The 17,907-nt window shown below is 36.3% G+C and overlaps 1 protein-coding gene across 1 annotated transcript in view; it reads right to left on the reverse strand.

The window, feature by feature from the left end:
• Positions 1-13,114, reverse strand: part of phf14 (PHD finger protein 14) — an 85,582-nt gene extending 72,468 nt beyond the window's left edge. Inside the window, 4 exon segments of the mRNA XM_065292301.1 lie at positions 9,183-9,324; positions 10,102-10,784; positions 12,066-12,176; positions 13,038-13,114. Of these exon segments, the coding sequence (XP_065148373.1) occupies positions 9,183-9,324; positions 10,102-10,784; positions 12,066-12,176; position 13,038 (937 nt within the window). The 5' untranslated portion in view covers positions 13,039-13,114.
• Positions 13,115-17,907: the final 4,793 nt, after the last annotated feature.

Consider the following 17,907-nt stretch of genomic DNA (forward strand, 5'->3'; position numbering starts at 1 on the left):
ATTTTTAGAGATAGGAAATAATATTTTGTATAAAGGCATCATATGATTAATAAATATCATGATATAACACTATCGTTATTAGATCAAGCAAGGATTAGGATCTTAACAGAACTGTTTATTATATTAAAGGTACCATAGAATGCATTTAAATATTACGTTAAATTGTTCTTTGATTTTTACATAGAAGGCATGTAACTTTATTAGAGCAAAAACGATCCAGAAACGTTTTACATGTCCGTTTACAACTCTAGGATTTATCCTTTGAAAGAAATTGTCTATTTTTGCCCTATTTGGAAGGGTCATGAATAATAACATTGAGCTCTGCTCCGATTGCTCTGCTCTGAGGCTCATGTCAGTAGCTCACATTAGTAAACAGACATTATATGTTTGAGCCTGTATTAGACATACAGATTTTGAGGGACTAAAAAACTAATTGTTTAATTGTTAAAGGAACAGTATGTAAGAAATTTATATAAATTAATCATAAAATGGACCTGATATGTCACTAGACATTAACTCTTTCCCCGCCATTGACGAGATATCTCGTCAATTAAGAGAAAACGCTTCCCCGCCAATGACGAGATTTTCCTTCTTTCCGCAATACCGCTATTATCCACCTGGTGGCGCCCTTCCGCAACTTTTTAAACCCGGAAGTATTGCCCTATGGCATGCTGCTGCATGTCCGTGTCCATTTTAAAGATCGCTCTGAATGGGATCTCTATGAAAGTCCGTCACAAAAATGGAATTATCTCTGCTTTTTGCTCAAAATTTGGTGTTTTTGCAGAAACCTTCCCATATTCAAAAGCTGATTACAAAAGAACCACTAAAGGTAGGATGAAACGGTTTTTTTTTGTTTGAAAGCAGAGGGTCTGTTCTTTCATTTGGTATATTGTATGTTTATATATTTAAAGAAGAAAATTTTCTGGAAGGCATTAAACTTTGGTGAAAATCATGAAAACGCTGGCACTGGCTGGCAACTTTTTTTTAAAAATGCTGGCGGTGAAAGAGTTAAGAAATCATTTTAATTTCAAATACTTATATCACTGACAACAGTGGTCCGGCAAGGATATTGTCATTTAAAAAGTGGAGTTGCAGCCCTCAACTGATGTTTGTTGTCGTCATGTTGTGTATTGGCCATTTTTACCAGTTTTAGCCACAAGTTTTGTGATTACAGTACCAGTTTTGACTACAATCCTACATACTGTTCCTTTAATGTATGTGTCTGAGTGGTAAGTTTGTGTTTATTTTTCAGTATGGACCTGCAAACGTAACTGTAAAGTCAATAGTAGAACTTCAGCCTAAACGCTAGCATTAACTAACATGTAGCGCTAACTCAGCAGTCACAACTTTATTTTAGCATTTTAACATCTCTGTAATTAATTTAATGTGTAACTTAATGTTGACTGTGACGTCACAGTCTGTGTTATGTTGAGATTGACCTGTTTTCCAGCAGGCTTTTGCAAGATTTATATAAAAATGAGGACATAAAAGTGTTTGAGTTTCACGATATGTCATTATTATGTATAGAGCTCTAATTATTCATCTATGCCTAGGTAAATACAGTTTTACTTTCTATGGTACCTTTAAGCAATGAAGGCAGTAAAAGGAGTTTTCTTTGTAAAGAAAGAATGACAGCAAGAGTGACAGCTGATGTCTATGATCGTGTATAACTGTAACTGTAAAGGAAAAGCTTGTTATATTTCTTTGCTTTTATGTTATATAACTTTGCTGTTTGTAAACAACAAATGGACACATTAGCTGCTATGTTGTATTAAATTAATGTTTTATGAAATAAAATAAATTGTCATTTTCTTTGTTGAGCCATGTTACACATGCATGTGTGCATCAGGATAGCACCACCTCCACCTTATTTTGAGCCAGGACAATTATTGCTAAACCTTTTTTCCCACAAAACTAATAATAAGGCCACTGGATCAAATGGTAGCATCACAAGTCAAGGATGAAAGCACTGGGCCAGTGAAAGCATTTTAATGCGGTCCCCTTAATTTCCTTAGGTTGCCAAGACAATTACCACATTGATCAGGTTACCATGACGCCTATTACGCCCGGCAAACGTGCTCCGTGCCACCAATAAGGGTGGCAATCACTTTCTTCTCACCACAGCAGAGATAACTTTTCTGTTCCTAATACAACAAACCAGCCTCCGGGCAATTGAAAGCAAGAGAGAGCGAGAGGAGCAAAAACAAGTTCAGCTCCTTTGCATACTACAAAAGATCCAAACATTGAAGTGTGCAGAGAATGCTTAAGCATCACTTCACTCAGGAGCTCAACCAAACATCTCAATTCATTGTGAAAAACATTGTGTGCTATTGTAGATTTTGAAAATGGTTCAGATTCTTATGAGGAACAAAACATTAAAGGTTGTTTTATGAAAAACAGTGAAATTGTGTGCAGATATGAAATGCTTTTGTAATGGCTACATAAGCAGATGTTAACCTGGGTGAAGTTTCTCTCTATCCCAATCATAAAAGTACTACAAATACCGTTAAATAAAGTGATACATTATCACGGGTTGACCAGGTAAGTGAATTGGAAAGGAAACATTGGTTCCAAGACTCTAACTATAACTTTAGTGCCACTACATGGTACTACAGTTAGGTACGCAATACTGGCTGAATTTTCAACCAATGGTTTCAGAACTCCCAACGATCAATCTGATGGTTTAACAGACTTAGCGCTAAGCGTCAAGCAAATCTCAGATGTTGCTTTTGAACTCAGATACAAACTGGACCTGCTAAGCCACGGGGTGCTGGCTAATATGAGCTAGGCTGGAAAAAAGTGATGACTATAGGAAAGCTTTATAATCCCAGAGGGGATGTTTATTCTTGACAAGCTCTGCAGTTAAAGAGCGACCTGGGGAAGGGTGTTGACAAAATCAAGAGGAAACTATTTTTAATGGGTTTTAATGGGGAAAGGTTTAGAATAGATTGATGGAGTTGACATACAAAGTAGGTGTGCATAAGTTATCGGATATAGGCAATGAACAAATAATTGTATGATATACTGAATGTATTGACTATGCTCTCCAACAAACTAATTGTCCTGTGTTTAGCATCACTCTGAAGAAGTTTTGATTAAAGCCACATAATAATTTATCTTCAGACACATGACAAAACGGAGACTGTTTGAAATATTAACTCAGCAATGGCTATTAGAAACGCATGTCAGGCATAGCAGACATCTGATGAAAAACAAACAACTATTTTAACAAAAGTGAAATTGTTTAGTTTAACTTGATGATTAATGATAATTGCTATTTGATGATGATCAAAATATTAGTTAGTCAACGTGTATAGATGTGGTTCAATTAAATATTTAAATTAATAATATTAGTATAATTTGAGTTAATTAATAGCAAAAAGCAAGCAAAGCAAGAAGACCAAAGAGAGGAACAACAAAACAGAGATGGGGGATTGAGTGAATAATGTTAATTAAATGAGAAAAGAAAAAAATATAAAGTAAGAGCTATGGATGACAACTGCATTGATGTAAAGTAGGAGAACTGTAGGGATGCTTAACGATTAATCGCGATTAATCTATAGCAGAATAAAAGTTTTTGTTTACATCATATATGTGTGTTAACTGTATCATAAATATGTATATATAAATGTACACACATGCATGTATAATTTTAAGAGAAAAAAATATTTATATATTAAGTATTTATATTTATATATAATATAAATTATAAATAAAATACAAATGTATATATACATGTAAACATTTCTAAAATATATACATGCATGTGTGTACATTTATTTATACAAAGTTATTATACACAGTTCACACACACACATATATGATGTAAACAAAAACTTTTATTCTGCTATAGATTAATTGCGATTAATCGTTAAGCATCCCTAATTTACAGCTAAGTGAAAAAAGCTTTTGAAAACCAGCACTCTCTCTTCAAAAAAAAAAAACAATAATTTTCATACCCAGCAATGCATGGAATAAATTATTTCCTCATTAAGAGGTGAGTGAAAAGAAATACAATGAAAGAAAACAACATAATTCTGGCAATTTTTGTTCAATTGTTTCATTTATAATTATACCAACTATCTAACATAGGTGGCATTGTGCTGGCTAGCACCACCCCACCTGTCTAGTCTCACTGGTCCTATTAGGCATACATCTAATGCAAAGTAACTTCTATGAACATCACACGTAAGTTTATTTTACTTGGCATAAACCAACAATCTGTTTTTCCACATCACAACTGATTAAGATATAAAGAATAACCCCCATGGAGAACAATGGTGTACAAGCCTTGTCCAAAAGCACAATGGCCACTGTGTTTCTATAGCAGCCTTACCTATCATCAAATCAGCAACTTTAACATTAGATACACGCATTCCTCTTCATTATGCTATGACTAAAACTGCACAAATAGGTTCACACCGTACCTTATTTTGACCAACAACCATGTACTTCTACAGAGGGGGTTATCATTTCAAGTACCAAAAGTGATAATTTAGCAGCTTGATACATCTGAGGCTGAGGCTTGACCACTATATACCCAGTCAAATGCATCATACTTCATTTTGATTGGGTTCAATCTTCCTTAAAGGCAAAAACAAACTTAGGAAAAAAGCAAGAGAGCAGTGCTAGGTTAAAAGTTAGAAGATCAGATAGACCAACGTAAAACAAGTTTTTAACCTTGAGCTACATATTCATATTTGGTATATTCTGGGTTAAAGTTTCTTACAATGATTTAAAGGGCATCTATTATCCAATTCATGTTTTAACATTTCCTTTGTTGTGCAAGTGTGTATTAGTACATGTTAACGGTATGCAAAAGGTACAAATCCCAAATAAACAATGATGCAAGTTATCATCTCCGATGTAAGTCTCTTTTCTTGGATTACAACAAACACACGGATTGTAGGCAACAGTTTAGAGCTACAAAAATGTACAATGTGTGTAAAATAATGTGTTTTTAAACCATAAACCACACAAACACATTGTATTATACCAAATACAGAAAATACAAGGTTTTTAGCAATGAAATAGGTGCCCTTTAAAGATAAATACAGTGACAATTCTTCACCAAGTAAAGTGAAGCATAAAAAGTGGAATTTGCCCACTATCTAGATTTAACATTGACGATGAATTGCAATTTACATTTTAAATAGCATGATTAAACCTCTAATAAGCTAATTTTAATAATCAAGCTAAAACGTGAATTTTAAAAGTTGCAGTAAATGTTGCGAGACACTGAAAAGTTACTCAAGACAACTAACTGAGACAAAGCAGAAGACAACATAAAAAAAATTCTCTATGGACCAAATTTTACAAAAAAGCTATTTAAGCAAGTAACCAACTTAAATGAATTGCACATGTTTGGGGAAATAATTAACTTTACGGTCCAGAACTCATTAGGGTCTTACTGAAATCAATACCAGCAGCATGGTAATTGGTGTTCCAATGAGTGCAAAGCCATTACTGAACGATGTGATGCCTTTTATTGGGGTAGGGTTTTAATAAACTCACTTCATTGGATGACAGCGGCGACCATTACAACACAGCCAGTAAAATTCCTCTTTTTGTTTTAATGAACTACTAAAAGACATAAAAACAACAAACACGTCGGCGGGAGACAAAAGGATTCATAATTAGTATGAATAGCTTTCCGGACCAAATCAAGTATATTGGTTGTGTTTATTTTAACACTTCTTGGTTAATCTTGGATAATGAGGAACATGCAAATTGAGTGTGCGAGAACCAAAAAGTAAAGTGTGTGTGAGAGAGTTTGAACCCAGATAGAAAATGTGTTTCAGACTCTGGTGTTCTTTTGCACTCGTCTCTGATAGAGTCTTTCCCTTTAGAGTTCGAGCGAGGCCATATGCGAGGTCAAAGCCTCCGCAGACTGCCGAGCTTTAGAGTCAAGCTGTGAGACACTTGTGTGCATCTAAGGATGACAGCTTGTCTTTTATCTCCAGTACTGCTCTCGTGGCCCCTTTGCTCCATTACTTTATCATTCCATTGTTTCTGGCTCCCTCCCAAGAACATTTTCACATCTTGCTGCATATAGTGGCGTTATCCAAATATTGCAATGTTAAGCAAAACTGCCACTTGAACTTTTTCTCTGTAAATAGCCAGATTAAAATCTAAATCCCTTGTTTCTATGACCACAGCTTGAATCGTGACATCCCACTTTTAACTAAAGTAACCTCCAGAAACCACTTATTTCAATGCTTTTAAAGCTTTAAAACTTTGCAGTCTGACTAAAGAAACAATTAATCATAGCTCAAGGAAAGCAGACTACCAGGTCACCATAGGCCTTATTATTGCCTTTGTGATAAGCAGACTACAAAAACTTGTCTAAAGGTCACCTTTTCAAACTAGCACACAAATTTCTAGTGAGCGTTTGTGACAGTCGGCAGTGAGGGCCAGCCCACCTTTTGGACCAATCAAGCTTACTCCCACTGGGATGAGCGGTACCATGAAACAGCTGGTACTAGCAGGTGGCATGCAACTTGTCCAGGTCAAAAAAATGCTTGGAAACAGCTGTCTTAGTCCTTGGACAATGCTTTGGCATTCCCAAAAATGATGTGGCCAATAGAAAAATGTTTTAATTGGGATTTTAGTTACATTTACACTCTTGTGATTCAATTTGTTAACCAATTCAATTAATAAGTGCAAACCATTGGTTCTCTTTTTTCAGATTTTACATTGGCCACCAACCAAAAAGTTACACTGATTTAATTGTGGCGGCCCACCACAGAATCAACACTTGCCGCCACAAACCGATTTTTTATGACCACCATTTACATAAACTTTTTTAAACTGCTTAATTCATTGTTGCGAGTGCTTGGCGGCGCCTCTCTCTCTCATGTTGCGTGCAGCACTTCAACAGTGTCTCTCTATCACATGACTATGTTTTCCTACACACACCTGTTCTTTGTGCACTTGATGTGAGTCTTTGTGGGAGCTCTCTCTTATTGTATTAGTCGATTTAACTTTGCTCCCCCTTAAACCGTGTCTACATAAGAAAAACGTCCCTAGTATGTCTACGCTGGAGGCGCCAGAAGTCTACTAACATGGACCAACTGGCTCTAAGATCTATGTATAGTTGATAAGCTTACAGTAGCAACAGCAAAATCTATAAGATACCGTATCACTAATGTGCCATTCCTTCTGCACCTATTCAAAGCAGGACCGCTTGAAAAAGAGGAAAAGCCTTCAAGGAGCTCATAAAGCAATGTTGTCTTAATAATACATTCTGACCTCCTTTATAGATCATTATTCTTTCTAATTGACCTCCATAGAAGAAAGCAAGAATCTGTATGAATCTAAAAGCATGAGAACCAACAATGTAAGATGGCTTTTGGTACGTTAAAAAACTCTTGGGTATATCAAGGCTGTGCTTTGATTCAGTGGTGCTGTGATGGACCAGCTTGTTTTTGTGAGCTGGAACTAAAAGAGAAGGAGTAGGCAGCGCTCCATGAGCTGGATCAGTCACTGCTGTTGTATGGGTCTATCCAAGATGGCAGAGTTAATTGGCTATCTTTCAACTCGGACTCAAACTAACACTCTCAGTTTGGGAATGCAGATGATTAGATTTAGAAATCACCAATGACAATAGGCTTCAGACATTAGAGATGTGTATGTAATGAAAAGAAGTGTTTATCCATCTCTTTCTGCTCTGCTTTCAAATTGGTTACAAGAAATAACATTTATTCTCACATAATCAGAAATATTAGTCATGAGAAACATAAAGATTAATTCTTTTGAAATTGTACATTCATAAAATGCAGTTTATCACAGAAGCAGTCTGATCAATTGTAAAATCTCCACATTTTTATGTGAAGTAGAGATTTTTTCTTTGCAAAATTCAACCATTTAAATCTTTTGTAGTGGTTAAAGATCTTTTGGGAGATGTGTCAAGTTCTGTATTTTGTTATCAGATCAGCTAGTGTGTGCAAAATCTGCCAAAGACTGCAGTACATAATACTTAATGTATGCTACAGTATAGTGCGCTGAATGCATATATTCTTAGTTTGCCCCCTTTTAACCAACCGTCACTGTTGTGCGCTGTGATGAAGGGACGTAAAGGCATGTACTGTGAAGATGTAATTAACTTGATGAAATTAACTGATAAAATCTGTTGAGCAAGCAGGTAACTAAATAGTCATTTAGCAGACACTTTTATCCAAAGTAACTTGCTCTTATTACAGGAACAATCCCCTCGAGAAAACCAGTGTCATTTGCCCTGCTCAAGGGCACAGCAGTGTTTTTTAATCCTTATAGCCTCGAACCAGCATCCTGATTTAAAGCCCTAAGCTTCTGCTATTAAAAAACACCACATTAAACTAAACGCAAAAAAAGTTTTAGTATCTGTTGCTATTAATGCTGCTTATATATGATGTTATTCAGAGTGTCACATTTATATTTATGCATTTGGCAGAAAATTTTAACCAATGTGATATATACAAACATTAAGAAACATTGAATGCTAGCAAGACGGTTGAAAAATATTTACATTATATTTAAAAACGTATCGTCCAGCCCATTTACACACAAAACTAAATAAATAACCTCTGATGCAAAAACAAGAGTTTCTTAATTTGGTTTGTACGCACAGAAGTACCTGTGAGGCTTCTGCAAATCAGCTGAACATCAGCACAAAAACAAGCGGTAAATAAATAATTAAAGAAAGAAATCAGTAAGTAATTGAAAATTAGTGGTGACACATCGATCCAGCCTGCTTGGCCGCCGTTAAGCGGGCCTGTCTGAATGAGACGCCCGCCGCTAAGAGACGGTTTAAAAAGTAATTGATTTTTGTTTCCAACGAGTCGCAGTCGCAAAGAGCTAATAATGTGGGATGATGAAGATCACTCTCCTTTCAGTATCTATTCTTCTCAATCCGTCTTGACAACACAATCCTGTGTAAGAACAGGCAGCGAGTGCTGTTTTAAAACAAACTCGAGAAGAATGGAAATATTGTCTGAGCTTTTACTCTAATACCCGCTTAATCTGTCAAAGGTGCAAAGTGATGGAGAGATTCGTTTTGTGAAATTTTATGATGGCCTTGTGCTAGGATCGAATAATATAAACAAAATTTATATTAAAATGCGTTCTAAAAATTTTGTACAAACATTTGAGGTCAATATTTGAGCCGAGTCTTGGGTGGCTGGTGACCGAGTTTGGGTTTTTACCTTCATGTACGGTCACGCCACAGTTGTCACACTAGATGATCTCATCCGCATCCTCGCTGTTGTCTCCAAGACACACGCAGCAGATAAGGATATGCTCCATCCTCTGGGAGCTCCACGTCTGGGGCCGCTCCAGCAAGAAGTCCTGAGGAAGCAGGAAATAACTTAGCAACCAAACTCTATTTGAAGGCTTTTTGCTGATCTCAAACTAGTGTCTTCTACTAAAGACCAAACTAGGCTTCAGCTCAGGACAAAAGTCTCCACAAAAGAACTCCAGCTTTAATTCCATTTATGAGATTAGAAGATTAGCCAATCCCACAAACTGAATTTCTCAGATAAACCAATTGTCTTTTGTATAAGCAATCTGATGGTGTGTAAGCCAATGACTTTTCTGCCTGATAATGTACTGTATTTATACAGTATGTGCACAATATAATTACATATGAGAATTGTAATTGCAATAAAACAGACGATGATCAAGGCAGATTATATCCTGGCAATCAAAAGGGGCAGAAAAAAAACGTATCAGAGATTATCCTATGTGATTATTTTGAATTGGGTAACAATGAAAATAGAATTGCAGTTTTCACAACATAATAATTAGAAAAAAAGAAGTTAAAATAATCTGTATCTATATGTATCGGCAGATGTCAGCAATTTTGTATCTGTGCATCCCTAGTTGCTATATCACCATCCTTTACAATTACCACTGTGCTGTTAACCTTGTTTGCTACAGGGAGGTTATCTCTGCTCTTAGTGGCGTTCAATTTCCTCTAGTTAAGAAAAGTCTTATAAAGTCAAATGACTTTGTTTTTGTAATGACCTGATATAATTAAATAATACACAAGAAGATAAAGCAATTAACTTTTGCAGGACAGCTTAATAAGAGATGTTTGTGATACAATATCAGAGGAGATCTTACTTCGTTGCCCTTCCCATGAGATGTGCTGTGACTGTCATTGGTCTCTTCTTCATCGAACACCCCTGTGTTCTTTCCTGCTTTCCTCTTTGGCTTCTTCCCTTCCTGTTCACTATCACTGCTACTGGTGTCATTTTGATCATCGTCATCATCATCGTCGTCGTCGTCGTCATCATCATCATCATCATCCTCGTTGTCCTCTTCATTGCTACCCCCACCCTCCTCAGCCTCACTTCCTCCTTTCTCCTTGCCAGATGTCTTGCCTTTCTTTTTTCCTGCAGTTGGCCTCCAATCATTGTCATCCTCGCTGTCATAATCGTCCATTACGTTCAGATGCTCCATCGTGGTAAAGTCAAGCATTGGTCGGTTCCGCCGTAGGTTCCATTTTTTAGGCTCCGTCAGGCCTTCTTCAGCAGTACCACTCCCGTTTGGTTCCGTGTCAGAGGCTTTTTCTGCTTTCTTGCGATTTTTAGAAGTTCCTCCTGCTTCTTTGCTGCTGGTCTCCTCTGAGAAAGATTTTTCTTTGGCTTTCTCCTCCTCTTCGGTGTCTTCGGCCAAATCTTTAGCCTCATCTTCATCTATGCCCTCCTCATTAGCTGAGCCAATGGCATCCGAGTCGCTTTCAGAGCCCGCAGCGCTGTCCTTTGAACCCTCTTCGTCACTTCCATTCCCAGTGCCATCTGAACCTATCACAAACGGATGTGAGATATGAGCAACACATTTTTCAGCACACTGGGTCCTTTTCCATGTCTTTTCACTTATATTGTGTAAAATATAAAACATTTGATATGATGCAAAATATCATGTGAAAAAATATTAATGGTAAATTTGGCCAATATAAGAACTTTCACAATTGCTCCCAAATTAATCTCGAAAACATTGGTTAGTCCTAATTTCCAAAAAAAAAAAAAAAAAAAACATACTTTTCTTACACATACACAAAGTTGGTTATGATTAGCTTTGTAAAAATTTGTGCCATTGTAATACAACCTGTGGCAATGATTTATTAAATTTAATATCTGAATTTAAAATCTAAAAGTTCAGATCAGAAAGTTCAACATACAGAACAACTTAGACCCAAAGGCGTCAAAGTGTTAGTATTTCATTATCAGGTGGCAAACATTTCTGCACTTTTGTTGACAGAGGCTTGATGGGATAGCTTTGGGTTAACCTCCAGCCTGTCAGGTGATATAAAAACATTGCCAGTGTGACTCTAGTGTCAGCAACGCATTGCATGAGGTCTTATCAAGCCGGGCAACGGCGACAAATAGTGATGAAAGTCTCATCTCTACCTCAGCAGCTGCTTTCAAGATAGGTGAGAAAACACAAGCAGGGGACAGGTCTTAAAGAACCCTCTTTAATAAAAAAATGTAATAGTAAAAATCAGTTATGTTTTTGTTTTTTAAAGGAAACAATTCATGAAAGTCTGACTTTTTCCATGTTTAAGTGCTATACTTGGGTTCCAAGTGCTTCTATCAGCCTAGAAAATGTGAAAAGGATCAACCCAGTAACTCTGCAAGCATGTGAAAAAATAGGTAATTGAAATCAGTCTCCCTTTGTGATGTCAGAAGGGGATAATACCACCCCTTAATCTGCACTATCCAACCACAACACTGTAATTTAGTGGTGAGATCAGTTCATTTGCATTTAAAAGGACACACCCAAAAACAGCAAATTTTTGTTCACACCTACAAAGTGCCAATTTTAACATGCTATATTCAATTATCTATATGGTATTTTAAGATAGCACATCAGATACGTACTCTGGGGACACCAAAGATTTATTTTACATCTTTAAAAAGTCTTGTAAAATGTCCCCTTTAATATATTTTTTTCACGGTTTTTCCAAGTTTAACAGATCCATCATGCAAGGCATCATATATCAATTTAAGTACACTAGGAACTTATATCTATTTGATTAGATCTATATAAGATAAAGTTATTATGAGATAAATTAAACTGATTACCTGATGCATCCCCTACTTCAAAGTCACTGTCGTCTGAACTATCATAATCCAGAGCATCCAGCAAAGAGGCAGCCAAAGGCTTCACCTGTCGCCGTTTCGACCCACGATCCACTAGAGACAAAGTTGACAAATAATACTGTTATCCAACCATGAAAGGCAGCAACCAGACTTAGACAGCATGCTATTAAAATTTTCATGTAGCTCAATGTTGAATCATTGCATTAGCGCACAAAAGGTTGTGTGTTCAATCTTAGGGAACACACATGAATAATATAATGTATACCTTGTAATGCACTGAAAGTCACTGTGGATCAAAACGTCTGCCAAATGCATAAATGTAAAATAGACAAACAAAATTGCAAAACACGAATGCACATTATTATCCATTTATTATTTTGCAAACGTAGATGGCTTTTAAATACACATAGATTTACAAGTGCAAATGGATAATTAGAAATAAATTGAATGTTTTGTTATTGGAGCCAGGCTATGGCTTTCTTTTAAGATTTGGTGAGCTGTCAACTTAGACAGCACCAACTTTAGTGCTAAACATGCGTTAAATATCTGTTCAGATTACACACACAACTCAGCTCCTGAAAATACTGCAAATGCTTATTATGCAGAAAATGCTGTTCATTAAGGCAGCTGAATAAATTAAAATAAAGCCCCTTTATTTATAGCTGGCTAAAGAAGCTAGTTTAGGATAGAAGAAACGTGGTGACCTTTAATCTAACATAACGTACCAAATGTATAACGCAAATGATGTTTTGTTATATAATATTCTTGTAAAGCTGAAGGATGGACAGAACACCACATCAGTTAGCCAGCAAGCTAAAGCAGCATTAGCATTTTGCTATCTATTCCGGTTTAAGATGCCATTTTACACCACGGGCTTTCAATTCTTAAAATAAATCAGTTGTGCTATTTTATTTCTTTGTCAATGGGTATTATATAACAACAAGAGTTACTCACTTTATGGGATTTTTGCGTTTGGATAGCTTGGACAAAGGTACAACGAACGCCTCCTCAGTTCATGTTCTGCGTGTTACGTCATCACTATTGCGTATTACGTGTACACATTTTGCTGACGTTCGCCGCACGGAAACCATAGCAACCCCTGCATCACTTAGAGCGGTAAGAGTTCATGTTTTGGACTGCCGTGATACAAAGATGTTATGGTGGGAAGTTTATTTAAGATTTTATTTTTTAATTTTGATAAAAGGTGAGTTAAGTGAAAGATGCTTTACATTATAAATCTTGCAATTTTGTTGTGCTTAAGAGAGTATTACAGTACGTAGACTACAGCCTACTAAAGCTATCAAACTGTGCTTTTACCTAAGTTTTTTGGAATATGGAAAGGCTTCTTTCTATTTTCTGTTAATTTTTATGTTTAAGTTATTTAATTTTTATACATGTATGTTTATGCGTTATTATAAACCCTTGGTGTGTTTGCTTATATGTTATGCAATAATAAAGTTTTTAGACTACCCTGCTTAATGTAAATAAATTAATCCAGTTATTTCTAGTGGGGTTTGTTTTCTTTTCATTTGTTGTTTTTAATGTTATAGCTTTATTTGTTATTTTTTCTGTATACTATTTACCTTTTAATAACAACATCTACTGTCACATACTTTATTTCACAGTCATGTTAGTGTTTAAATTTTGTCGATATTAGATTCTTTTATGCCTGTTTATATGTGATTTTTGGTTTATAATTTAATTTTAGACTACCTTGGGGTTCCACAAGAAACCTGTTTGCCATTCAAATGTTTCATTCTGTATTCAATTAAATATGTTTACATTGCTTGCTAAACCAGAATTAATTAGCCTGTGTTTTGGGTAGGCTATGTGTTTTCATCATGTTAAATTTTAAAGGGCATCTCATGGTTATTTATAAAAGTAAAATGTGTTTTTACCTTTATTGCATTGTTTCTTTCTGCAGACACTAAACTTGTGACCTTGGTGTTAAAATGCTCTACAAGTTGAGCCGCATCTCTGTAAGCCATGTCTTTACAATACTAATTTTTATTTTTATTTTATTTAGATTCTAGATACTTTTTTAACTAAAGTATCTTTCTGTCTGCCCTAGCTCTAACTGATAGACTGTGGATTTTAACCAGAGGCAAAGCTTGTGAAACAGATGGAAGCATAAGCATATGTTTGATTTGATTATTGCTTTGTTTTCTTCTTACTGTCATTACTTAAAACTCCCTCTTCAATGCACACTAACTGTTCATGTTTTTTACAGTTAGTCTATGACTGAAACGTGTTTATGCTTCAAACAAAAGTGCAGTGCTGATCTGTTTCATTTAATTTATAAGAAATAAATATAATAGATATAATACATTTTAATTATGTTTCAAACGTTATGTCTGTCTTATAGCCTAGTTTCATAATTTCAGCTAATAAATTATTTCTTGTGAAATGCGTTAATTCATTAAAAAAAAACACAAACAGCTAGAACAAATAGGCTATTTAACTGGTCAGTGGAATCAATCCCAATAAACCCTTTTTAAGTACAACCATGTATTTTAGCATAACAAGAACAATGTTGTGATGAGAATAGGAAATCTCACTTGACAATTCTGGCTTATTTTGAGAGCGTCTCTTGTTTCTATTGTCCTCCGTTGACTTTGCCAGTTTAGCAAACAGGAGACGATTAAAATAAATGAGCCTAGATTGATCCCGATACACAGCAAGGGGAAGACTGATGGGTAAAGGCACACGCAAGGGATGATTACGACTGTCCTTGCCGATGACAAATGGCACTGTATTGTGCTGGAAAGCCACAGTTTTTTATCCCTTGGCATCAAAACACTTGGAATATCATCGTCACCATCCCTGTCACTATTCTATTGCCAGCATTCTCCATTGTGGATGACATTTGATATTGCCAATGGATGAATGGAGAGGAATGCTGAGGGGAATATAATTGAGCAGCAGCACATTTCTATCGGTGTGTCTGAGGCAGCATTTATTTCAATGCCATATTTTTGGGTTGATTGGTATTATAATGCAAGGTTACAGCATTTCCTCTTTATATCAGTATGGCACAGAGTATAGGTATAATTGGTTGTTAACTGAGTAATTGGTCCAGCCATATCACTTCCAACCCATAGAAAATTCCAGCCTGGGACCTTGGTATGAGAATGATATCACTAGACAATTCCTGTGTCCATGTATTTCCTATTGCATAACAAGAAATCTGGCAACATATTGTAAATCCAGGACTCTGCAATGTCCTACTGTAGAAAAAAATGTCATGTCTTATAATAGTACAAACCTTACACTGCAGTCTAACACTATACACGTATACTGTAGTATTATTTAGTAACTAATATTAACATCTAGTCATGCAGAAATTCGTGTAAATAGTGATGGAGCTAAAAGCTGTGAATTGAGAGATCCTGCAAGCATACATGAGTCACATAGGGATCTTGAGAAACTGTCCTCCTGCAGATATCTGTCAGCTTGATGAGCCAAAAGACAGAAGCAATCACATTAAGAACAAGAAAAACACAAGGTTTAGGAAATATAAACATTACTATAAAGACATACTGTACTACACCAGCTTTAAAACCTCATTTGAAGAGGAGTAATTGCATCGGCTATTATTTATGAACCCTAAAGTATGTTACGGAATGCTCGCATTGATCTACAGCCTGCACCAGTTTAATGTTTTGCATTTAAATTGAAATATTTATTCATTCATATGGTGTAAATCATACCACGTCGGCTGCCGTTTATCTTTGCTGAGGTTTCCATTGCTTTTCCTTGCGATCTCTTTCACCGGAGCGTGTGGCTGAAATTGAGTGAATTTGATTACAAACACGTTGCTCCTGTTTGGAGATGTTATCTTACTACTATCTTAATGTGAACCCTACACATGCAGGGCTACACTTATTTAATCATTTCATTTTTTTTTTTTCGGAACTTATTATTTACTCTTATACCACGGGCTGGTGAATGCTTTATTCTGATTGGTTGAGAAATGTTCCACAGCTATGCATTATTTTTCAATAAACGCATACCTAACCTGTCAAATGTCTTAAAATAACCTCCAGAACAATGTCTTAGCAATTTCTGTGGTAACCGGATATAAGCGGAATAATTGACTCTGGTCTTTTTGATTATTTGAAAGTAATGCACACCGGCGGTGTAACCACCTGTAAGCATAAACACATAAACACTTTGGGTGTAAATTATTTTCAAATTATGAATGTGTAACAACTTTATTCTGGCTGTTGAAGGTATTAGCCTGGCGCCTATCCATCAAAATACATGCCATGTTTCCAACACACCCAGGCACTCATTTCAGTCATAGAAAAAAACTGATATCTCTAAAATCACATGCTAACCATTTCTGACCAACAATTAAACCTGACATCAACTGTAACATAACTTTTATTTCTTAAGATCAAATTGCGCTAAAACACCTTTTTTCAAAATCGTTTCAGCTACTGTGCACACGCACAGGTTGGCAACTAGACCCCTCCCCCAGTAAATCATCATCTTTATCTAGCTGTTGATGATTGGTTTGTTTAACTGGAAGGTGGGACTTCCCTCACCAAAGCGGCCATATTGAGCGCTGCATTGTCCCCTATTCAAAGTAATAACAGTGCTCAATGGCCCTGTCCCAAATGGCACACTCCGGACTTGTGGAGTTCCTCAGAGTCCACACTTTGTAGTGCAGACCTTACGGACCCTTGACGCAAATCCACTGGAGTCAAATTTTGGGACAAACTCGAGCAGACACGGCAATAATAAGAAGAGAAGTTGCCCATCATTGTGAAGTCCTCCTATCTGTCGTCTGATTCCTCTTTCGCAAGGACTTCTGGGTTGGTAAAGTGCGTGAAGCCTCCAGCAGTGCAAAGGGGGCGCTGAGTAGCGTAAAAATGACAGATGGGACACCCTATAGACTCGTAGACCTAGTAGTGAGCACACACAATTTAAGGCCATGGGACTAAAAGTCCACATGAAGTGCGCCATTTGGGACAGGGCCAATCTTGTTATATCCAATATCAGTCCTTTCAGAAAAGTTTTTATGTGATTGTTGCGGGCAAAAATCCCTGATCTTGCAGCACGTTTTCTTAAAAAATGCGATGGAATATGCGGGATATTTATGCAATTTTATGCAATGAAATTGCGGGAACTTGCAAAAATTGCGGGAACTTGCAAAAACTGTGTGAACTTGCAAAAACAGTTTGCAGCTTTTGCAGCTTTTCAATGATGTTCACATCACATAATCATGTCACTTGATAACGTTCCCATGGAAACAGGGAACATGGCTGCACTTGTGTGAAGTAAACGCAAAATTTTTTTTTTACTTTCTGCTAAGATATGTGATTTTTGCTACGAAAATGTGGGGATTATGATATCATCCAAGCCCCGCATATTTTGTACACGAAAATCTGCAATTTATGCTGCAATTTGAAAAAATGCGGCCCCCGCATAAATATGCAGACTTTGGCTGATTATGCGTTGAATCATGCGATCGCATAATCACATTTTTCTGGAGGGACTGCAATATATTTGATTACAACCACAAACCATGGTTTGCAGATTTTTGGTATTTGGGGAAGGACATTCCCCTTTAAGAACTCATTTGATTGGATATTTTGTCTTCTCCAACCTGTGCCATCACTATTTCCTGAGGGTACTATTGAATATGACTACGCTGTTATCCAGAAAAATAAAAACATTGTGTTTGTTCCATAGCCCGCACCCAAATTAGTAAATATACAGTATTCTTTGCCCATTATAAAAGCATGCAGGATAATTGTTTGACCCAATGACTCCCATGCGATGGTGCTAATTTTCAGAGCTCTTTTATCTAACACCT

Source organism: Paramisgurnus dabryanus, chromosome 19 (assembly GCF_030506205.2).
Source record: "Paramisgurnus dabryanus chromosome 19, PD_genome_1.1, whole genome shotgun sequence".
In the NCBI taxonomy this organism is placed as follows: domain Eukaryota; kingdom Metazoa; phylum Chordata; class Actinopteri; order Cypriniformes; family Cobitidae; genus Paramisgurnus; species Paramisgurnus dabryanus.